A 24,629-nucleotide genomic window follows, 5' to 3' on the forward strand; every position below is an offset into this window, starting at 1 on the left:
CTTTGGAACCGGTCTAAACCCCTTCATGGGAATCCCTAGTCAGCCCCACCCACAGCACCCAGAACATCCCTGACCTGCCTAAACCAGAATAAACAAGGAAAGAGTACTGGAAATACATAGACATCCACCAAAGGTCATGCTGGAGTTTGGAGTAAATAAAACAGGACTGGAATGGGAGGGATGGGGAGTGCTGAACCGCACATGCGCGTGGAGTAGTCGGACTGGGGTGAATTTCAGCACTGATTTGCCACAGGCAGAGCTGGAGCTCAGCTCCGCTCTGCAAGGTCATGATGTGATGTGACTTACAGTTACGAATGGAAAGGTGATTGTATGGGAAAGGCCCAGAATAAACCTCTAGCTGGATTTAAATAAGGTGTGGCTGGGTCGGCCAGGATCTCTGAAACTATGCATTTGGTTACAAGCATCTTGTCAAGGATAAGGCTAGTGGAGATACCTGCACAGAGCATCCAGGCTGGAAGAATCAGACAGATGTGACAGATTAAGTCTTTTTCAACCAGAGGCCCACAAAGCATCGTCTTGCCCTCAAGGCTTGACCTAAAGTGTCCCTGGAGTTAAGTCCCCATGGCTATCAGTCCTTCCTTGACTAGTGTATGCTTTATCCCTGACATCTAGCCCCCAGCATCTTCAGGAGCAGTCCCTATCTGGTCCCAGGTGCCTGAGTCCCTGTTACAGTTACTGGACCCCTGCTGCCTACTGACTGGTTCTGGTATCTATCACATCTTCCCCTCTGGACATCTGAGCGTCAGCTGTTTCTAAATTTCCCATCATCTCGGGGCTCCACCTGATCACTATAACATCGCAGTTACTTCCAGGAGACTTTAGACATCCCACCTCCTGACATCCACCATGTGTCTTTCCATCTGTTACCCTCCCCACAGACATTCTGCCAGCTAGACTGCTTTCCTTCAGGAAATTCTTGGTTCAAGGCCTGCCATGTTTGGCTATCATTGACTGGGCTGTAAGAGCTCTATACCAACTCTGAGAAACAACTAGCATAGTCCTCTAGACCAGAGATCCTCAATCTCTGGGATCTAATGCTTGATAATGCTTGATAATCTGAATTGGAACTCATGTAATAATAACAGAAATAAGGTGCACAATAAAGGTAATGCACTTGAATAATCCTGAAACGCTCCCCCTGACTCCAGTCTGCAGAAAAATTGCCTTCCAGGAGACAAGTCCCTGGTGTTAAAAATTTTGGAGACCACTGCTCTAGACCTTACAGAACTTGTCAAGATAGATTTTGGTCCTTCGGGTCCTTCAGGCTCAATCTTCATCTCATGAAGAATCTTCCATGTGTGCACCAGGATTTAGATATTTTAGGAAATGGGATTGGAAGGGGCAAAATTCCAAACTGTCATAGACTGGGTTACTTGTAAACAACAAACATTTATTTCTCACATTTTTAGAGAGTGGGAAGTCCAAGATCAAGGCATCAGCAAATCTGGCGTCTGATAAAAGCCCACTTCCTCATATGCGGACAGCCATTTTCTCACTGTGTCCTAACATGGTAGAAGGTAAAAGGGAGCTCTCTAGGGCCTCTTTTATAGGAGACTAATCCCACAACATATGAATTTCAACATATGAATTTTAAGGAGACATAAACATTCCTGTCTACAGCACCACCCTACTGATGACCATTGTAATATTTATCCTTAATCCATCACTCAGCGAAATTCACCATATTTGAATCTCAAGCCAGTACCCCTCACCCTGACCCAAACATATTCCATGTTATCAACACCACCAGCCTTCTGTTTAAGATGCAATCACATTAATATTCATAGCAAAGTGTTTTCCTCCATCTGTGACTGAAGAACCCAAGCTTCTCGCTAGGTCTTTTGCAATAATCTTTGAACTGGCTTATGAAACCACTTATCTTCTAAGCAGGGAAATCTTCTATTCTCTTTTCTTTTTTTCCCCCATTTCTTGGTACAGCTGCTGTCACTGACCTCTGTCTACATCTCCAATGCTGCCTCTTAGGTCTGGGCAGAAGGGACTGGGAACCCACAGCCCAAGGTGCTCTCAGCTGAGCAGTCACCACGTCTGCCACGCCTCCACTGAGCATGCGCCCCGGGCAGACACTGCTGTCTCAGCCTCAGCGGGTCATGGACTTATCGTGAAATAGGGAAGTGTGTCTCCCCCTGGGGTTTGTTGTCAGTTGTTCGCACTGCTGCAACGTTTGCTCTGGTTTCTTCGAGCAAGTGTAGTGAGAAAAGGCTTCTCTCTTCTTTTGCTTCTGCTCACAGCTCCCACTCACCACCCTGGAGCCTGAAGCTTGAGCCCTCTGGAGACTGGACTGGGGGCAAATCTGAGCACAAGACAGATGTCACAGGGTGTTCGTCACCACTCCTCACATCTAGGACTTGCTGGGTATGACCATGTCCCGGTTCCCTCTTCCCTGAGCTTTCTATCTCCCTCAGCTTTGTCCTTATCTTCCTGCCAACATGCCGTGGAAGGATCATGTCTAAATCCCAGCTGGGAACTGCTCAAAATCCTCCTGCCAAGAAATCTCTGAGATTCTTGCAAAAATTCCACCCTTGCCCTTAGGCCCTTCTCAGGGAGGAGGCCCAAGATAGAGGTCAATTTCCCTGCCTCTGAGCTTGAAGAATGAGGCTCCAATGATAGGCTCCCTTGAGGGGAGTCTTGCTCCCTTCACTAGCCCTGCTTTTTCCACCCTAGAAGGAGGCTCCCCTACCTGTCCTCATCACGCCTGCCTCTCTGCAGCCTCAGGGATGAGCCAACTGGCCCCGAACCCCAGATCTGTGGGTCTGGGTGGGCAGGCTCACCAGCCGAGGGCAGTGACTGCCCAGAGCTTACTCTCTGGCTCCCTGCCCACTCCATGCTCTCAAATTCCCCAGGGGTCAGAGGGGGGCCCCTTGTCCTGCCGAGAATGTGCTGCTCCTCTTCTTCCTACTCCTGCCTGAGGTAGAAGGACCATCCTCGCAGTTAAAACTATCTCTGCAGTTACTCCTATGAAGCAGCTTCATTGGCCTCATCAGGTGGGTGCTATTTACCTGGGCATCAAACTCAATATTCAGGAAACTAAGATCATGGTATCTGGTCCCATCATTTCGTGGCAAATAGATGGAGAAACAATGGAAACAGTGACAGACTTTCTTCGGCTCCAGAATCACTGCAGATGGTGACTGCAGCCATGAAATGAAAAGACACTTGCTCCTTGGGGGAAAAGCTATGACAAACCAAGACAGTCTATTAAAAAGCTCTAACCGAAAACCACTGATTTAGACTAATCATTGTGGAAGCCTTGGAACTAAATAAGGAACATATTCCTTAAAATTGAAGGATCTTTTTAATGGCTACTTAAACAGGAAATGGCTACTGTTGGCAGGAAAGATGTGAATGGGGAATTGGGATTAGGTAGTTGGTGGATTTGTTTTGTTTTGTTTTTGCTGTAGAGATTGGAAAATTCTGATCAACAATAGATGAGGAGGAGGATTTGCCAAGATGATGGGGTAGGAAGACCCTGTGCTCACCTCCTTCTACTGGCACATCAAAAATTAGTTCTATGTACAGAGCAACTGTTGATAAGAGTGATCTGAAGACTAGCAGAAAACATCCTTCTGGTGCTGGAGAAACTGGGCAACTACGTGGGAAAAAATGAGATTATAAGATTTTCTCACACCATACATGGGGAAAAAAAAAAAAAAAAAAACCCTCTCAAAATGGGTTAGAGGCTTAAATATAAGACCTGAAAGTATAGAACTCCTAGAAGAAAATATAGACAGAACACTTTGCCTATAAATCATAGCAGTATTTTTGGATGTCTCCTAAGGCAAAAAAAGAAAAAGTGAAAATCAATAAAAGGGGCTTATTTAAACTTAAAAGCTCTTGCACAGCAAAGGGGACCATCAACAAAACAAAAAGAGAACCTACTAAATGGAAGAAAATATTTGTAAATGATGCGGTTGAAAAGTGGTTAATATCCACAGTATACAAACAACTCAATGTAGAAAAAAAACAATTTTAAAATGGGCAGAAGACCTAAATAGACATTTTTCCAGGGACGATATGCATAGCCCAACTAACACATGAAAAAATGCTCAGAATTGCTAATCATCAAAGAAATGCAAATCCAAGCCACAGTGAGATATCACCACACACATATCAGAATGGCTATCATCGAAAACACCACAAATAACAAATGTTATTGTGGTGAAAAAGGAACACCTTGTACACTGTTGGTATGGATACAAATGACTGCAGCCACTATAAAGAAAAACAATATGAAGTTTTCTTAAAAAAACTAAAATAAAATTACCATATGACCCATCAATTTCACTCCCAGGTATATAGCTGAAAAAAGCAAAACGTTAATTCTAAAAGATATATGCACCCATATGTTCACTACAGCGTTAATTTCAATAATCAAGATATGAAATCAACCTAAGTGTCCACCCATAGATGAATAGAAAAATAAGATGTATATATGCAACGGCAACCCACTCCAGTACTCTTGCCTGGAAAATCCCATGGACGGAGGAGCCTGGTAGGCTGCAGTCCATGGGGTCACTAAGAGTCGGGCACGTGTGAGCAATTTCATTTTCACTTTTCACTTTCATGCATTGATGAAGGAAATGGCAATCCACTCCAGTATTCTTGCCTGGAGAATCCCAGGGACAGAGGAACCTAGTGGGCTGCCATCTATGGGGTCGCACAGAGTCAGACACGACTGAAGCGACTTAGCAGCAGCATGCACAGTGGAATAAGTGGAATGGATACACACACACACAACAGACTATTAGCCATAAAAATATTGAATCTTGCCATTTGCAACAACTTGGATGGACCTAGAGGATATTAATCTACACGAAATAGTTCAGACAGAGAAAGATAACCACCATATATTTCCACTTATATGTGGACTCAAAATACAGAACAAATGAACAAACAGAACAGACTCATAGGTACAGAGAACAAACAGGTAGTTGCCAGAGGGTAAAGGAGTGGAGGGATGAGTAAAATAGTTAAAGGAGATTAAAAGGTACAAACGTCAGTTACAAAATTAAGGTGAGGTATTAGGATTATAGTCATTTATAATGCAGTATCTTTGTATGATGACAGGTGGTAGCTAGACTGATGGTGACCATATTATAATGTATAGAAATATCAAACCACTATCTTGTGCACTTGGAACTAAGTGTTGTAGGCCAATTACACTTCAATTAAACTTATTAGGAGAAGCAAATCAAATAGGACAGGCCCATGCCTACAAGAAGTGAGTCAAATGTAAGCTACAAGGAAGCTGGGACTGCATTAAATGTTCTCCAGAAGGAGTCCCTGTGTAAGGGCTGGGGAGGGAAGATATTAATTCTGTTTTCATTTTTGTCCCAAGATATTTTCTAATTTCCCTTTGACTTCTCTCTGAACTCAGTGGTTGTTCGAGTGTATGTTGTTCAATTCCCATGTACTTATGAATACTTTCCTCTTGTTATTGATTTCTAGTTTTATTCCATTGTGGTTGGGAAAGATACTTGGAATGATTTCAATCTTCTTAAATTTGTTAAGACTTGTTTTCTGGGTTAGCATGATCTGCCCTACAGAATGTTCCATGAGTGCTTATGGAGAATGTGTTTTTGCTACTGTTGGGTAAAATATTCTCTATATGTTGCCAGGCTTGTTCAGTTTGTAGTTTTCAAGTCTGCTGTTTCCTTATTGATTTTCTGTGAAAAATCTATTATTAAAAGTGGGGTGTTGCAGTCCCCCATGATTATTATATTGCTATCTACTTCCTTTAGATCTGTTCATGTTTGCTTTTTATGTTTAAGTGCTCTGACATTGAGTGTACATAGATTTATAATTGTTTTGTCTTCCTGGTAATTTAAAGTCAAGCTAATTTGAAATTAGAACTAAGAGTCCTTTCCTTCTGATGATGACACAAGGAAGATGGAGACCTTGGGACTCACAGTCACATTGGTTTTACCACCATGGAGAAAGCTAATGCAAGATACTGACTATGGCATGTGGAGAGGAAGAGTGTTGAGAGTGGAAAAAGATAGTCTGGTCACCTTCAAGCACCTAGTTCTGGCCAACCAAGACCAGAACATACCTATCTTCGTTTGGTAGACGAGACAATAAATTCCCACCTCGCCACTCCCACCTGTTATTTTGATTTGGGTGCCATCATTTGCAAACATTAGGAGCCCAGCTAATATATTCTACTTTTGTTTGACACTTTATTATACACTCTTTACTGCTGTTCTCAAACGGTTTCATATAAATGACTCATTGCCTAACAAGAAAATAACTTTCTTTACTATGGTAGTTTTGCCAGCATATCTATCCTGGTGCTAATGGTTATTAAGGAGTATATGTTAGAAATAGGAGCAATTGACGATAGAAATTCTTGCTAAAGTAGTTCCTCTTTGTTCTGAACTTGCATTCACTGACCAGTCCATATGAGAATTAATTATATGAGCTGGAAATTTGCCCACCTTTTGCAATTTATTTGAAATGTTAGAAATTGTTTCCTCCTACATTGACTTGATATTCCCAGTCAAGTCCTCACTCCTGTAAAACTTTCAGGAATATGCATCTCTCTCTAGGTGATGGGTGTTTCTCCCCCTCTCTCTCCACACTCTGGGATGAAATATGTCATGATAGTGTTTATTACAGTTGAGTCACTAATCTGATGAACTAAAAGTTATATAAATGCCCCTCAAAGCTGGGGACTTTGTCAGAAGGTATACTTGATAACATAAATTTTATTTATAAAGTTTGCATCATCTGATCAGTCAAGTTGTCTTTAAAGGGTATAAATAAACTATCCCTCTCATTAGGTGGAAGTTCCTGTCACCTGAGCCCCTGCCCTACCTAAATTACCTCAGTGTGTTGGATGGAGAGATGGGCAGCTGGTCTAAATGACAGATGCAAAAATGGAGACTTGCACATAAGTGACCAGCCTGTATGTAACTCACCTATATTATCTGGGAATTTTCACACTATGCACTTTATTTGAAATCCTGGCAATTTCTGTCATATATTGATGTAAACATCATTTGGCTTCCCTTTGTGGTTTACAAAAACAAACACGCAGATATCTATAAATATACTAGTCGTGTTTTACTAGTGAATCTCCAAATTAGTTGGGGCATTGAGAAAGAATTTAATTTGGGTGTTGAGTGGAAACCAAGAGTGTATTTCTTTAAAAAGATGAAACCAGTGAGCTGAATGCCTTACACGTGAACATCTGCACAGACGGAAATTCCCAAGATGCCCAGGAGCCCAGCCTTTGCGCAGACTCCAGCACCAGTATTATCTGAAAAGGGGGAAATTGTTGAAAGAAAGAGAATGAAGACGTTAGCAAATTAGGTTTAATTTAGCAAACCAATGCCCTTTTGTAAATGTTTTGACAAGGGGTTGTACATATAATTTCATGTTGCTCAAGATTTCAGCTATACTTGTAAAGAATAATTATATATTAGCTTAAATAAGACTAACAACTCCTGGAAGTACTCTCTGACTCAGTTGATGCCATGGCATTCTGCATTGATGGCATGCCAGTGTGCCTTTACTTGTAAGTACTAATGACCTTATTAAAAGAAAAATACCTTAACACCTGGGCAATAGAAAGGTAATAAACACCATTTCTTTTCTTCTTTATCTACCTCCCACTACTCTGAGGAATTTTTCTTGCTGCCTTCACTGTCTGTGATCCAGCCTCTCTTTCACTCTGGTCACTCTTAATAATTGGCCATATTTAGCAGTTTTGTGCAAAAATACCAGGAATGACTGCAGTGACATATGTTACCTGGATAAATCAGAGTTTTTATTCCCCGTCTGTCAGTCCACTTTGCCTGCTCTTTTTTGGACCAATCTTATCCTAAATTCTGATTGCTCTTTAACCTTTTTGAGAAACAATTGACAAATATATTTGTATATATTTAAAATGTACAATATATTGGGGCTCCCCTGGTGGCGCAGTGGTAAACAATCCACCTTCAACACAGGAATCTCAGGTTCGATCCCTGGGTCAGGAAGATACCCCTGAGAAGGAAATGGCTACCCACTCCAGTATTCTTGCCTGGAAAATCCCATGGACTCAGGAGCCTGACAGGCTACGCTACACTGGGTTACAAAGAGCCGGACTTGATTTAGTGACTAAGCCACCACCAAAGTGTACAATATGATAATTTGATATACAGATATATTATAGAAGGTCAAAATAGCACATCCATCACTACCCGTAGTTAACCCTTTTGTGTTTGTGTGGTAGAAATTCTTAATCTTTACTGTCAGCAACTTTCAAGTGTACAATACCATATTATTAACCAGAGTTACCATGCTGAACTTTGTGTTCAGTTGCTCAGTCATGTCTGACCCCTGGCGACCCTATGGGCTGTAGCCTGCCAGGCTCCTCTGACCGTGGGATTTTCCCAGGCAAGAATACTTGAGTGGGTTGCCATTTCCTACTCTAAAGGAATCTTCCCAACCTGGGGATCGAACACACATGTCCTGTGTCTCCTGCATTCCAGGTGGATTCTTTACCACTGAACCACCAAGGTAGCCCTATACTATACTTTAGAAAATCCAATAGTTTTTCCTTGGTCCCAAAGGAATCTCTTTTTATTCCATCCCCTATCTTAATGAATTAACTTCTCCACCAGATCATGTGTTCCTTGGGGGCAGAGTTTTATTCATTTCTGTGTCTCCCCCAATGTTTAGAAGCATTTCCACACAAGAAAGATATTTAATTCCCCCAATAAACCAAATTGAGTCATGTTTCATGTTTATTTGTATCTCACACAGCACTTAACAGAGTGCCTGACATATTGCAGCAGTCAAAAATATTTGGTGAAGGAATGATTTATTGGTACTTACGTGTCTTATCAGCCACTTCCCCCTGATATAAGGGGACATGTTCGCAAAGCTGCCTGATGGGTGATCCAAACAGGAACCAATCCACATGTGTGATCAGAGACTTCAGTGGGTTGTACTTGACCCAGATGTATTTGTCAGAGAACATGCTGTTCAAAGCCTAGATCAGTACGACAGAGTGGAATAAGATGAAATAAATCAATACAACCTGGTGTACCTTATTCTAAATTGTGACTTTTTCTCTTTCAGATTATTGAACAGAAGGTGGTCAGGGATCTCAAGACATCATTTCTTCTGACCGCTTGGTCTGTAGAGAAGCCTCATTATTATTATCAATGTTATTTTGCAGCTAATGACAATGAAACCTAGAGAGAGTGAATCCTGTGCCCAATGAGAAGACACAAAAGGAAAATTAAACCTCGGGTTCCTAGCCTCACACAATGTTTGCTTATTCTCACTATATTGTATTTACTTGCACCATTGTGTTATTGGATATTATAACTTCACTCATTTTTCCTCCCAATCATTACTTCCTGAAGCCTTGTTTTAAGAAAAGAGCAGTTAGTCCTTTCTACAAAGACACTGGCATTTATGATAGGTTTTTAAATTTTTAATTGTTATTTTTACTTTCTAAGGAAGTAAGTAGTTTGCCTGAGGACACATATCTAGGGCTGAGCAGAGGCAGCCTTTGTATTATAAGTTCTTATACCTGGGGGCTGCATAGTGGAACTCAAGCTAAGAGATATATTCCTGCTCTAAAATCAATGTATATGAAAATGCTTTAAAGTGGAGAGTACCGTATCCTTATCCCTTCCCCTCTTCATTTCTCCATGAACCCTATATTCTAAGGCTCAAGAACAGGGAATACTTAAGGCTACCCCATAATTACCTTCCTCTCAAAGATGTACCGTTTGAGCTGGTCCAGAGCAGGGATGGCTTTGTGGTCCATCTTCAGGATGTAGCAGGCTCTTCTGGAGAGCACCCTGAGCGCAATGTAGCCCTAAAGCAGCAAGAGCACAGTCACTGCCCCTCCCAGTTCCCTGGGTTCTGAACTTAGTGAGTACAGCCCTTCAGGAAAGCTTCAAACATGCACAGTAAGATTTTCAAGCTGCAATCCATTTACCGCATCATTTCACTTTTTCACTTGTCATTTATATCTCTAAATTTCTGTAAACTCTTGATGTGTCTCTCACTTTTCACATTTTGGTTTTGCAGTTTGGGGTTTGAAAGGTTAAGGAGAAATTGTTCTTTGTCTTTCTCTATTGATTTTGTTCTGCCACGTCCTCAATTTGGAGTAAATACTGTGCTTTCAAATATGTTAATTACCAGCCACAAGTTTCCATTTACATTTAAAGTCAAATTAAATAAAATTTAAAGTGTATTTCCTCCATCACATATTTCAAGTGCTCTGTAACCACAAGTGATTAGTAGCTTCCCTATTGGAAAATGCAGATACAGAGCATTTCTACCATTGCAGAAAGTTCCACTGGACAGTACTGCTTTAGAAGATCTCCTCAACATATCCACACCACCCTCATGCTCCACACATACATGTTTCATTGACTCTCCTCTCCCCTCTTCACCATCTTCTCTTCATCTTTTCTCCACCTCAAACCCAAGCTGGCTGCATAAGGATGGAATGAAGGAAGTTGGGATTGGAAGAACAATGGAAGGTGAAGAACTTGGAGCCAAAAGGAACCTTCTGGAATATTCATCTGGAGTGGAATTTTCTCTGCATAGTTCCAAATAATTATTCAGCATATAAGATTGTATATAATGCAAATCTTTCTAGTCCCTAATTTTTAGTTCTCACTAATTTCCAGTTCCTAAAATCCAAAAATCCAGAAGCCAAGCCTGATGATAGTGGAGAGGCTTATACCAACTTCTCACCATGCTACTTTTTAAAGATACTTTTGGGATTTCCCTGATATCTGCTTAAAAAGAATTTCAGCACAACTCCTTGAAAACTAAGACCTGATGCTTTCAAATGTGTCATGAAACTCCCAATAACAGTGGGACAGAGGCAGGGAGGAGGTTTCTACAAGAAAAGCAAGTTCAAATGCCCAGTGCCATAGACTGTGGACTACTTATATCCACAGAGCATAACTCTCTCCATAGATAAAAGCAGGTTTGTCACCCAGGTGGAACAAATGGAAAACAAAAACATAAATGAATGAATCAAGGATGGAATAAGTTTTCTGAACAGGTTTCTGAGATTTATTGTTAATTCCAGCAATTGAGACTTGGAAATAGCATAATGTTTTTAAGTTAACATGCTTTAATTCTTTCAAAAGTATAATTTATTTCATATCCTATGTACATAGTTAACTATGTAGCTGTTCAGGATTTCTGCTATTTTGTGACTGCTTGTTTCATGATTGCTCTCTTTCTGCAAAATTATTTGTATTAGAAGAAGCCCTACTTCACTCACACATTTGAGAAATATTTTTGAGAGCCTGTGTGCTAGGCCTTGCCCTGGGTTTTAGTCAGTCTTCTAGGCACTTTCTGAGCCTGTAATGAGCCAGCATCATCAGGCTTCCTACCTGAAAAAATCAAGCAAATTTGTATATTTCCTGTCTCATCAATTTTTAAATTAGAAATGGGAAAAGAAGAAGTAAGGAAATTCTGAAAGAATTACAAGGATAGATCCTGGAATTCAAATGCATGATAAATGGTTGTCCCTCCACCCTGTAGGAGTCCATTCTTGAAGAATATAAAATATTGCTGCTTACATGTTTATAGTCAAAAATGGTGGTAGAGGAGCATGATCCTGCATGGATGTTAATGATGGCAGCATTATTTTCATTGTCAATTGTCATCGTCTCCTGAATTTGGCCACCTTTGTCAGTTGGGCTGATGATGTTATACACCTAGATTGACAAAGACATAATGGTGTTTTCACAAACCATGTGCATTTGAAAGGCAACCCTCCCAGCAAAGTAAAGCCTTCTATTGCTTTGAACAAGAGATTGAACACTGAGATGTTCCCACTGGCATCCCAGACCAAAAGCCCATGCTAAAATAAGAATGTAAAGGTCTTCCTCTTAGTTCATTGTATTATACTTGGGCAAAGCAATGACATCACATGAGAAATGAAATTGACCACATTTTAAAGCAATGGGTTATATTTTTAAGGTATTGTGATTGGAAGAAATAGTCAGCCTCATTGTTTCTGTTATTGGTTATTTCTGGGATTTCATCCCACGCGTAGGGCATGTAGACTCCCCACTGTCCTTCAGATTATTTTGTGTCTTCTTTTTGCTCTCCCAATATCTCTAGGATATAATATCTACAGTGAACTAACTCACCTCATTTCCCAAAGATTGTGTCCCAAAGATGGCCAGTGCCACCAGAAATACCACCTGAAAAACAGATCAGTCACATCCATTCATAATAGGGTTGTCATTTGGAGTGCGGTGACACAGGACAAGCACAAATATCTCAGAAAACATACTTAAAGACACTGGGGGGAGGTCGTGGATGGTCAGCAGTCCATTTCCAAAATGTGCCAACACTCATTCGGTGAGTTTTTTCTAATTTTCAGATTAGTTCTCCTTTTGTTACCAAATTCCTGACCCTTCCCAACAACACAACCTTCTAGAAAGAATATGCCAGAAAAATACTTGGGAGAAATACAAGACGCTTTTTGGTGTTAAAAGTAATAATAATAATAATAGTAATAAATTTTTAAAAAATACTTGGGAGAAATTAGCAGTAAGAAAGGGGTCATTTTACTAAGAGGAGGACCCTGGAGGTATTCACATTGGCTTTAGTAGTCAGGAATCAAGTTGTGGTTTTTGGTTTAAAAAATTATTTAATTCCTTGAGATAAAGAGAGTAAGACAGATTTAAAATAGATTCATGGGTGATAGGGGTACCTATGTATTCCTAAGGGAAACTATGAAAATCAGATTGTGGAGGCACAAATAACTTCTGAGGCTGACATCAAAGAAAACATCCACATTCCCATTAGTGATGCCATCAGACAAGTGTTAGGCCAGCAGAATGTGAGACTGACCCAGGGGCATTGCTGACATCTTGCTGCAGTTGTACAAGGGTCTCATTCAATATGCTGATGCTGGTTTTGTGTTCCCTGTTCTGAACATCACAGGGCACTGCACTGTCATTGAGACTGCTGATGAAAAGACTATTCAGAGGGGCAGATGTTTTTAGTACCTGTCAGTGAGGTTTCAGAGAAGGCAATGGCAACCCACTCCAGTACTCTTGTCTGGGAAATCCCATGGATGGAGGAGCCTGGTAGGCTACAGTCCATGGGGTTGCGAAGAGTCGGGCATGACTGAGCGACTTCACTTTTACTTTTCACTTTCATGCACTGGGGAAGGAGATGGCAACCCTCTCCAGTATTCTTGCCTGGAGAATTCCAGGGACGGGAGCCTGGTGGGCTGCCATCTATAGGGTCGCACAGAGTCAGACACGACTGACGTGACTTAGCAGCAGCAGCAGCAGTGAGGTTTTCCTACTTCCCTTTGCATCTCATCAGTAATATTTCTGTCCTGGTGACTGGGTAGAATGTCTAACATGGACCTAAGTGCAGATGTCCAACCTGTCTACTCACATACGGAAAACCTGGGCTCCAAGGCCAGCTCTAGTAACCTCTGACACTCCTACGTGTTCTGTTTAATGGGTCAAATACAGAAGCTTGAGTTAGATGGGTGGAGGGCTGAGCACCTTAGTGGAATGATTAGTCAGGAAATGTCCCCTGCCCCCAAATAGCCACCCACCCAACAATGTGATTAATACACCACCGTCCTAGGTGTGCATTTGGGGGTTAGATCTCTCTTGGAAAATCAAGAGATCCTGGGAGAAGGAACTCATTAAATTGTCAGTGTTTGACAGCTTATGGGGAGGTACTTATATTACTCTCTCCTTCAACAACTCAGTGAGAATAAGGGGTAGAGGCTCCATGCTGCAATAGATCATAGTTCACTGTCTATGGAGCGCTGCCGTGTGAAGCTATGGGAGACTGGGACCAGGGCCGGGATCAGTTGGAGTGGTCACGGCAGGGCTGCTCTGCCATGATTGCTTCTGTATGTGGGGCCTAAGATGGATAGATTTTAAGACTAAATTTTAAGACTAAACCCCACATTTCCTGGCCTAGGGAAATCATATTCCTCTGTGCCTCAATCTCTTCACCTGTAGAATGGGGCAATACTACTCAGTTCAGTGGCTTCCCCAGTAGCTCAGCAGTAAAGAATCCGCCTGCAATGCAGGAAATGCAGGAGACACAGGTTTAATACCTGGGTCAGGAAGACCCCCTAGAGTAAGAAACCCTCTCCAGTATTCTTGCAGGGAGAATCTCAAGGACGGAGGAGCCTGACAGGCTGTGGTCCATAGGGTCGTGCAAGGTTCAGACACAACAGAAGCAAATGAGCATAGCACACATACACTTGTTGCAGTGAATAGACGAAGTGATTCATGTGAATGTTCAGCATAAGGCCTAGTCTGCACTTGGGAAATGGCAGATTTTTTTTTATTATTGATATCATTATTACTTTTGACCATACCTCATGGCATGCAGGATCTTAGTTCCCCAACCAAGGACTGAACTTGTGCCCCTTGTAGCAGAAGCACGGAGCCTTAACTACTTCACCACCAGGAAGGTCCCTGATATTACTATTTTCAAATGACTATTTCCCTTTTAGATGGTAAGTATAGTTATCCTAAAATGCCTATATTCCCTCCAAATTTCACAATAAGGAATTATTATTATTATTATATTACAAATTAAAATTCCCTAGCTATTTCCCATTTTTTCTTTGTATTTTCTTAGTAAACATCTCAAGAAACAGACAAAGGACAAATAAATATGGACTAATTAATATTTGACATCATTCCTGCCAAAGACAGCATTAATTCAGTCAAGAAACTTAGAAGCATGCAGTATTTGTCTAAGACCCCTGAAAACCAACACATATTGGATGTGAACATTCTCTGCAAGCAGTTACCATAAGAGTATAAAGAAGCATAAACAAATACTCACAAGGATTTTCATCTTGCCTGAAAAGAAGCTGCTGGAGCAAGTGAGGCTGCCCAGTGCAACTTCGACCTTTATATCAGATTTCAGGTGCAGAAATCTCTGTCCAGAAGGATCACTTTGAAAAAGGCCATGTTCCTATCAATGCCACACCCCAGCAAACTCCTTTATCAGGATTAAGACCCAACCACATAACATAATATCAGAGAAGTTGATTACTCAATAGTGAAAATTCGCCACTTGGTCACTCTGTAAATATCACCACTTATCTATTCTGTGTTGCATTTGTGATGTCAATGTCCACCCTTTAAAAGCATTGCAAGATCCTTGTTTTACACAAACATCTCATGGTCATCTATACTAATACTATATTCCTAAATCTCACCTGATAGTAAAGTCCACCCTTAAGACATTAGTTGGGCCCCCACTCAGCGTCTTTTCATCCCTGCCTGTTGAATTTTTCCATCCAAGAGTTGGATATGAGACTAGAGCTGAGGGTATTGTCTGGGGACATGTTGTAAGAAAAAGCCATCTTATGACTTTTTTTCTCCTCTCCTTCAGATTTGGTGCCAATTTCCAGAAATCCATGAAGAACAAGTCTCAGAGATCCCTCTGCCCAATTACCAGCATTAACCAATTTTTATGTTTAAACATTACCTAAAACTCCATCACAACTATGACATATAGTTCTTGCTATCTTGATATACACTGAGAAATTCTCAGACTGAAAAATTAGAGAGAATAAAGATTAAAGCAAGTAATTTTTATAATTCTGCCATTAGAAATGGCTAGCTAGTATTAGGGTGGGATTTTGAACTCAAATGTGGGAAAATACAAAAGCAAATAGCACCTGTAAATGGCAGAATTGTTCAATACGGAAAATTACTACAGTGAGCAAAGAAAAAACATAAATGATGTTCTTGTTCTAGAGCTGGAATGACTTCTTAGCCAGTAACTATTTAAAGCTTGAGCTTTTAAAAAGCAGACATTTGGGCAATTTGGGAGTTACCTAGCTCGTTGGAATTCCCCTACCTTGGCTGTTCAGCTGCATTGGATGTAAAATGGGCTTTTCATTTAATCTAAGATAGCAACAGCAAGAAGGGTTACAGTACATCTGCAATTTTCTCCCATATCTGGCTCCAAAAATCCCCCCTAAAATCACACAATAGATATTAGAATTAGAGGTATTACACTCTACCCTTTAATGTGTCCCCTGTCCCCTCAAGAGTTCTGAGTCTGTATGTCTAATAACGACAATAGTTAGCATTAATAGGGGCTTCCTTGGTGGCTCAGGATGGTTAAGAATCTGTCTGCAATGCAGGAGACACCTATAATCCCTGGGTTGGGAAGATCCCTTGGAGTAGGAAATGGCAACCCACTCCAGTATTCTTGCCTGGGAAATCACATGGACAGAGGAGCCTTGTGGGCTATAGTCCATGGGGTCACAAAGAGTCAGATATGACTATCATTTTCACTTTTGTATTAATGGAGCACCTAATATATTCTATCACTTCCTAAGAACTTTGCATATATTAATTCATTTTGTCCCCACAACAATCCTATAGGTTACTTTCTAACCATGTTTCATTTCACAAATAAGAAAACTAGGGTGCAGAGAACTCAACTTTTCAGGACGCAAGTGGGGGTCAGAGCACAATCTGACATCACGTTGTGTCACCAGAGTCCACACTGGTAACAAGTGCTGTCTGTCCTCTCTGACTGGGTGCTAAGTGTAACTTCTTGCCTTTCTGAGATGGAGGCATTAGCAAGGAGCCTTGTGATTCCAGAAAGTTTCTTGACAAAAAGATAGATTTGGAAATAGGCCTAACCCACAACCCAAGGGTAAAACTTTTAAATAGGGCGAATGAGACACTGTACTTACAAAAGCTATTATAAATAAAATTTAAGACTCAACTGCCTAGCAGAAGGGGCTCCTGTTGGCCTTACCTACACCTTGGACTCTTCTTCAGTGGGTCCGAAAAGGGGCACAGCCACGTAGACTCTTAAACTTCCCTGGGTGATTCTAATTGAAAGAGCTGTTTCAAATCCTGTCCAAACCCCTCCTGAGGAAAATAGGATTCAAATAGGTTAAGAAACTTGGCCAAGGTCATATATAGATATGGTTAGTGGAAAAGATAAGACTTTTTCTTGCTATTTTATTGTTCAAACTAAATAGTAAATCCACTCCCTTACTGATTTTGTTGGCTTTCCTTATGTAAGTTTGAGCCTATTTTAACTATTACCTTTTTTATGACACCTACATCCCCTATTTTTGCAACTTTTCTTTCACTCTCTCACACACACACATGAACATAATTCTGTAACTCTTTTTTTAATTTGCCAGGCATTTATGTTTGGATATACTATAATATATGAGACTCAATACATCTAAAACAAAAGTTCCTACATTTTTTCCCTCAAAGCAGCCTTTTTTCTGGACATTGTTATTTCTGCTAACAATTTCCCTCAGGTGTTCAGGCTCACCTTGAGGTTATCCTTGCCTTTTCTGCCATTTTCCTCTGTAATGCCTTGCCCATTTGTGTCTTTCTTTTCAATCTATAAGATAAAACTCCATTTTCTCACTCTCACCACCACACACTGCCCCTGTCGCAATGACTTTAAGTAACCAGAATTGCTACAGTAGCTGCCATAACAAGAAACACTTAAATCTCAGTGATTTGACAACATAAACTTTTATTTCTCATTCACATAAAGGCCAATACAGATGACTTCATGGACAATGGCTGTCCTCCAACCGATGACTTATGGCTTCCAGCTTCTTTCTTATGCAGCTTCCCCATCTTGAAATGTAGTTTCATGGTTATCCTGGCATCAACAAACCAGCAGTTGGGAGTTTAGATAAACAGCATGATGAAAACACACCTTCTTTTAGCTTCTTCAGAATGAAGATGACCACATCCATTCATTATCCATTAGTAAGGACCAGCCACAGTTCATATCTAGATGTGAGGGAAATGAAGCTTAGCTCTGTGCCAAAAAGAGGAAGCCAGTCTTTGGGCATTGTCTTCTTGCTTCCAGACTTTCCATTGTTCCATCCTCAAAACCAATTAATTCAAGACTTAAAGGCACCACATTGCTTAAGTCGCTCTTGTGTTCAAAGACTTTCTAAAATTCTCCAGAAACTGTAGGCTTTTGTAGAAATTGAAGACTATTAGCTTGGCACTTAACTCACTATTATAGTCTCATTGCAAACTAAATTTCTCAAGTGGTATGAGTGAGAAATATTTGAAATGAAGAAGAGAGGATGTGGTTATAGAGATAGAGAGATGTTCATGTAGTCAATAGCCACAAAAGACACTCAACTTTACTTTCCTGTCCTCTCCCTCCATGTCTTAGGCTCCCCACCTTTCACCATGCTATTTTCTTTTCATATTACCTTTATCTACTTTGTCTCTCTTTCTTCTTTCCTTCCTTCTTTTATTTCTCTTCTTCCTTCTGTTCTTAATGACAGTCTCTCTTATGAAAGTCACCAAATAAATATTCTGAAATGGATAGAAGAATAAATCAGACCCGATGAGTATCTGTTCTTAGAGCTTGTTCTTATCATAAACATAAATAACTATTAAAATATAGTAGGTGTTATGCACACTGTTATATATAAAATAGATAACCAACAATGACCTACTGTATAGCACAGGGAACTATACTCAGTATTTTGTAGTAACCTACATGCAAAAAGACTCTGAAAAAGAATATATATATGTATGAATATATGAAACACTTTGTTGTACATTTGAAACTAACACAATATTGTAAGTAAACTATACTTCAATTAAAAAATAATAATCAAGAAATATATAGTAGATGTTAAGTATCAGAAAAGAAACACAAGTAATTTGCAGCGACATGTACAGACCTAGAGATTGCCCTATTGAGTGATGTAAGTCAAACAGAGAAAGGCAAGGATCATATGGTATTGCTTAAACATAGAATCTTAAAAAAGAGTACAAATGAACCTATTTACAAAACAGAAATTGAGTCACAGATGTAGATTTAGTCTCAACTTATGAAACATTTTACAAATCCACAGGTTATAAAATGAACACATGGAACATGTCTTTAGGGCCAAAGACATGATTAGAGGGAAGAAAACCATAGGAGGTGCTTAGAGTTATAGCTTCTGACACGTCTTACCCAAATTTGAATTGTCTAGGTGTTCCAGCTACTCACTGTGTGTTCTTTGCCAAGTTGTTTAATCTGTCTATGCCTCGATATCTTCATCTGTAAAGAAAGGGTAATAAAAGCATCTCCTCACAGGGGTACCATGAAGATTAAACGAGGGCACACATATAAAGCACGTAGTAGAGTAGCAGACACAGTAGGTTCTTAATAAATGTTAGCTAATATTATGGTCACTGTTTATTATTCAGCATACACATTCAGTCTTGTTAGTTATTAAGAAATTGCAAATCAATAATTTAATAAGAAACCATTTACTTCTTTTAGTGAGTATAAGGTGAAAAAAGTTCCATCTTCTGGTTGAAGCCTGTGTAACTACCCCAGCTTAAAGAACTCACGCTCCTCTGAATGCTGTGTCTATATTGCTCGTTTGAAAAAGCTACAAGGCACAAAAGAAGAGTACAGGCTCCTGGATTTCATGAAAACATCGTTCCATTTTTTAGCTGCCATGTGACCTTTGACAAGTTGCAGAGCCTCTCGGTAAGAAGATGGCCCTCATAGAGGAAGTGGGCTCTCACAGATTATGAATCTGTTGGACTTATGAGCCTCTAGAACTATGAGAAATAAATATGTATTGTTTATAAGCCACCAAGTCTGAATGCCTAAGACAATCAGAGAAGGAATAAAGAAGGTAAAATTAAATCTTTTTCCTTATTCTTAATTGATCTGATAGATGTAATGCACACTATGGATTTTGGGTGGTAATGATCTGTCAGTAGAGGTTCATCAATTGTAACAAATGTGCCTTTCCTTTCAGTGTTGCTGAGGGAGGCTATGCATGTGTGGGGGCAAGGAAGATACAGGAATTCCACTCAATTTTAATGCCAACTTAAAACTTATCTTTTAAAAAAACTGTTTAAAAAAATGAAGAAGTTAAAAAAAGGAAAGAAAAAAAACAAATGCAACAAATACAAAATAGTTTCAAACATATTAGATATTAATCCAACTATTTCAATAATTACTTTAAATATGAATGATCTAAATACACCAAGTAAAAAAGAGGTTGTCAAAGTGGATCAGAAAAACAAGACCCAACTATATGTTATGTTCAAGAAACTCACTTTAAATATAAAGATACAGATTATATATTAAAATACAGTTTAAAGTAAAGGAGTAAAGAAATACATACCATCTAACACTAATTTTTACAAGCTAGAGTATCTATATTAATTTTAGATAAAGCAGGCCTCAAAAAAAATTATTCAAGATAAAGTGGGCAATAACAGCATGATAAAGGAGTCAATTCTTCGATTTATTTTAGGGTGAGCCATGAAATTCTACACAATAAATAGTATCTACATTTCTAAAATATACATATTTATTTACATACCCCCTTAAATATGTGCCTATATGAAGAGAGTAAATCAAATTTAAAGGTGTGTTAATTATTTTTAAAAATGAGTGATTGCCTTTTTAGAGAAATACCCACGGAAACTAACACCAATTAAAATATTATTTTTCTGGGAGGAGCGCAAGGAACTTATAGGTGTGGCAAAGAGAAAAGAGCCTTCACACACGCAGGGAAGTATGAGGCTGACATACCTGAGCTCAGAGCCCAGGGAGAAAGGGAATTTTCACATGGGTATCAGTGAGGATTAAATCCCTAGAATATCTCGAGCTTCAGTTCAGTTCAGTTCAGTCACTCAGTCGTGTCTGACTCTTTGCGACCCCATGAACCACAGCACGCCAGGCCTCCCTGTCCATCACCAACTCCTGGAGTCCACCCAAACTCATGTCCATCGAGTCAGTGATACCATCCAGCCATCTCATCCTCTGTTGTCCCCTTCTCCTCCTGCCCCCAATCCCTCCTAGCATCAGGGTCTTTTCCAATGAGTCAACTCTTCACATGAGGTGGCCAAAGTACTGGAGTTTCAGCTTTAGCATCAGTACTTCCAATGAACATCCAGGACTGATCTCCTTTAGAATGGACTGGTTGGATCTCCTTGCAGTCCAAGGGACTCTCAAGAGTCTTCTCCAACACCACAGTTCAAAAGCATCAATTCTTTGACGCTCAGCTTTCTTCACAGTCCACCTCTCACATTCATACATGACCACTGGAAAAACCATAGCCTTGACTAGATGGACCTTTGCTGGCAAAGTAATGTCTCTGCTTTTGAATATGCTACCTAGGTTGGTCATAACTTTCCTTCCAAGGAGTAAGCGTCTTTTAATTTCATGGCTGCAATCACCATCTGCAGTGATTTTGGAGCCCCCCAAAAAATAAAGTCTGACACTGTTTCCACTGTTTCCTCATCTATTTCCCATGAAGTGATGGGGCCAGATGCCATGATCTTTGTTTTCTGAGCTTAGTGTGTAGCCAATTGTCAGTTCTTGATAAGTGGAATAATTCTGACTCAACTTTTATCTATTGAAATCCAATTAAATGGGAGATTTCATAACTATAAAGAGGAATCTGAGAGTATTAAGAATGTCGTAAGGTGATTCTCACAGCTATGGAACTCCCCCAGTTCACACCACCTGGCTCTGCTGCTCCCCTAGGCTGACACTTGGTTCCTAGGTATCTAGATCCAGACTGCCCCACAGATCTTGACCAAAGGTCCATCTTCTGCATGAAGCCTCCATAACTATTCCAGCTTAAAGAGCACACACTCCTCTGAATATTTTGTCTCTACTGCTCATTTGGAAAAACTGCAAGGCGTAAAAGAAAAGAATATAGGCTTCTGAGTTTCATGAAAGGATTATTCCATTTTTAACTGCCATGTGACCTTGGATAAGCTCAAAGCCTCCCAGAACCTTCCTCTTACCTTACTTCGATATATCCATGTTATGTGTGTGTGTTGTCTCCTTACAGAGCCAGATATGTAATCTGTGAAGCCCAGGGCAAAATGAAAATATGGGACCTCTTGCTCAAGAAACAGAAAACCACCACAATTTTGTAAAGTAATTAGCCTCCAATTAAAATAAATATATAAATTTTTAAAAAAGAAAAAATAAGTTTTTTCCTTTCTTCCATAGTTTCTCTCTTTCTCTCAACCTATGATGGTATCTTTGATTTGATAATTAATGTCACAATCTCTCAGGCATGGGGATAGTTGGAAGTAATTGCAAATCCTCAGAGGCACCCGGGGCCCCTCACTATGACTCAGCATGCAGGTGTACGTGTCTGTCCTTGATTATGTTTGCATTTGCACCCAGAGTCCACAGTAGAGGTAGAGGAGTGGGAGGTGGAGAGACCATCCAGGAAGTTGGGGAGAAGCAGGAATTGGGACAACCCATGAACCACACCTCCTTATTTAACTTATATGCAGAGTACATCATGAGAAATGCTGGGCTGGAAGAAGCACAAGCTGGAATCAAGATTGCCAGGAGAAATATCAATAACCTCAGATATGCAAATGACACTACCCTTATGGCAGAAAGTGAAGAGGAACTAAAAAGCCTCTTGATGAAAGTGAAAGTGGAGAGTGAAAAAGTTGGCTTAAAGCTCAATATTCAGAAAATGAAGATCATGGCATCTGGTCCCATCACTTCATGGCAGATAGATGGGGAAACAGTGGAAACAGTGTCAGACGTTATTTTTTTGGGCTCCAAAATCACTGCAGATGGTGATTGCAGCCATGAAATTAAAAGACACTTACTCCTTGGAAGGAAAGTGATGACCAACCTAGATAGCATATTCAAAAGCAGAGACATTACTTTGTCAACAAAGGTCCGTCTAGTCAAGGCTATGGTTTTTCCAGTAGTCATGTATGGATGTGAGAGTTGGACTGTGAAGAAGGCTGAGTGCTGAAGAATTGATGCTTTTGAACTGTGGTGTTGGAGAAGACTCTTGAGAGTCCCTTGGACTGCAAGGAGATCCAACCAGTCCATTCTAAAGGAGATCAGCCCTGGGATTTCTTTGGAGAGAATTACGCTGAAGCTGAAACTCCAGTACTTTGGCCACCTCATGTGAAGAGTTGACTCATTGGAAAAGACCCTGATGCTGGGAGGGATTGGGGGCAGGAGAAGAAAGGGATGACAGAAGATGAGATGGCTGGATGGCATCATTGACTTCAATGAACATGAGTCTGAGTGAACTCCGGGAGTTGTTGATGGACAGGGAGGCCTGGCGTGCTGCGATTCATGGGGTCACAAAGAGCTGGACATGACTGAGCAACTGAACTGAACTGAACTGAACTGTTGAGCCACAAATCCAAGCCCCCAGGGCATGCTGCATTGTCCCATTAGACTCTACTTACAAAACACAAATTCAAAAATGTAATTAACAATAATTTCAAGTTGGCAACTTCAAAATGTTAAGTTTGGGACCCTCTTCTGAGCATGAGTCCTGCATGGGTACTATAGTGATCACATGTCCAAAAAACGAATCCTGCCCTTGGACAGATTTCAGGATCTTGGAGTGTGAGCACTTGTTTTATATCTTTGAATCTTCTATAGCACTTGTGTTTAACTGGCTCATTGCATTAGCTGGTTAATTAACATGATTAATTAACATGGTTAATTGATTACTTTTCAATATGAGAAAATGAGCAAAGAATTGTAGGTCTGGGCAGCAAATGAAAAAACTTCCCAGGCTGGATGAGGGGCATTGAGTCTTTATTTAAATGCAGTTGGCCCCCTGAAGAAAAAATACATTCCAGAATAAATCCCAGTGGATACACTGTATTAAGCATTTCCAGGAATTGGAGACTGGGGGTGTGGGTAGAACGAGTACGTAATTGAATAAACATGGAGCTCAGTATTCCCTGAAGCACCTCTGAGTATCCAGCTTCTTCCTCTGAGGATGTATGCTTCCAGACCTGAACAGATTACACACATGTGTGTGTTTTCTATCTGGGATGCAGAAAAGAAAACCAGTTTACATCAGTCACCCTGCAGAACATTCAGTGATCCACAAAATCATGTTTCACTGTTCAGTCTTAGGGCAAGTCCTTCACTTTGGCTCTTCTGCCAGGGAAGTCATGGGGATAGTTCAGTGTAAGGGCCATGGGGTCCTCACAAAACCTGGGCTCCGGGTGTGACTCTCACAGCTGTGCTACTTTTGGTTCTCATCACTTATAATCTGATTTTCATCTTCCAGTGTTCACTTTGATCCTTTCCAGGCCTGACTCCTATGGCTGAAGGAACATACCATCAGCATGAGCTTTCACACCACTTTCTCTAAATTGCTTCAATATGAGCAATCAACAAGGAATGTGCTATTACTTCTGAATTACCTGTAAATAATTATAAAGCAGCACGGTATTATCACTTTGTTTCTATTCTTCAAGCAGACACATTTTCTCCAACTCCTTTTCAGAATAAAAGTACTTTGATTTGATTACTCTTTATAGTGATGAAAAATGAAGTTATTAATCAATATTCCCTTTAGCTCTACTTTCATATGTTTTGTAGAAATGATGTCATCACTCAGGAGACCTTCTTTTAGCAAGATGTTTCCAAATCCTGTTCACAGCACTCTAACGCTCAAGGTTAGCGACCGATTGGAGTCATAATGTGTCACTGGTTGTCTCTGAGGGGTTCCAGAGGTTTGGCAGATGTGACTGGGCAGACATACAGGCAGCAACAGAAAGGCAGCATTATATAGATTTTGGCAGGCAATGGTCCTAGAGGAA

The 24,629-nt window shown here is 40.3% G+C and overlaps 1 protein-coding gene across 1 annotated transcript; it reads right to left on the minus strand.

The window, feature by feature from the left end:
- Window positions 1-7,126: 7,126 nt before the first annotated feature.
- On the minus strand, window positions 7,127-14,871 carry GKN2 (gastrokine 2). The gene is made up of 6 exons (XM_019969799.2): window positions 14,860-14,871; window positions 12,168-12,221; window positions 11,592-11,729; window positions 9,749-9,859; window positions 8,863-9,019; window positions 7,127-7,300 (listed from the first exon to the last, which is right to left on the minus strand). Exons 1-6 carry the CDS (start codon window positions 14,869-14,871, stop codon window positions 7,218-7,220), a joined length of 555 nt encoding a protein of 184 aa, XP_019825358.1. The 3' UTR covers window positions 7,127-7,217.
- Window positions 14,872-24,629: the final 9,758 nt, after the last annotated feature.

Source organism: Bos indicus, chromosome 11, assembly GCF_029378745.1.
Source record: "Bos indicus isolate NIAB-ARS_2022 breed Sahiwal x Tharparkar chromosome 11, NIAB-ARS_B.indTharparkar_mat_pri_1.0, whole genome shotgun sequence".
Taxonomy (NCBI): Eukaryota; Metazoa; Chordata; class Mammalia; order Artiodactyla; family Bovidae; genus Bos; species Bos indicus.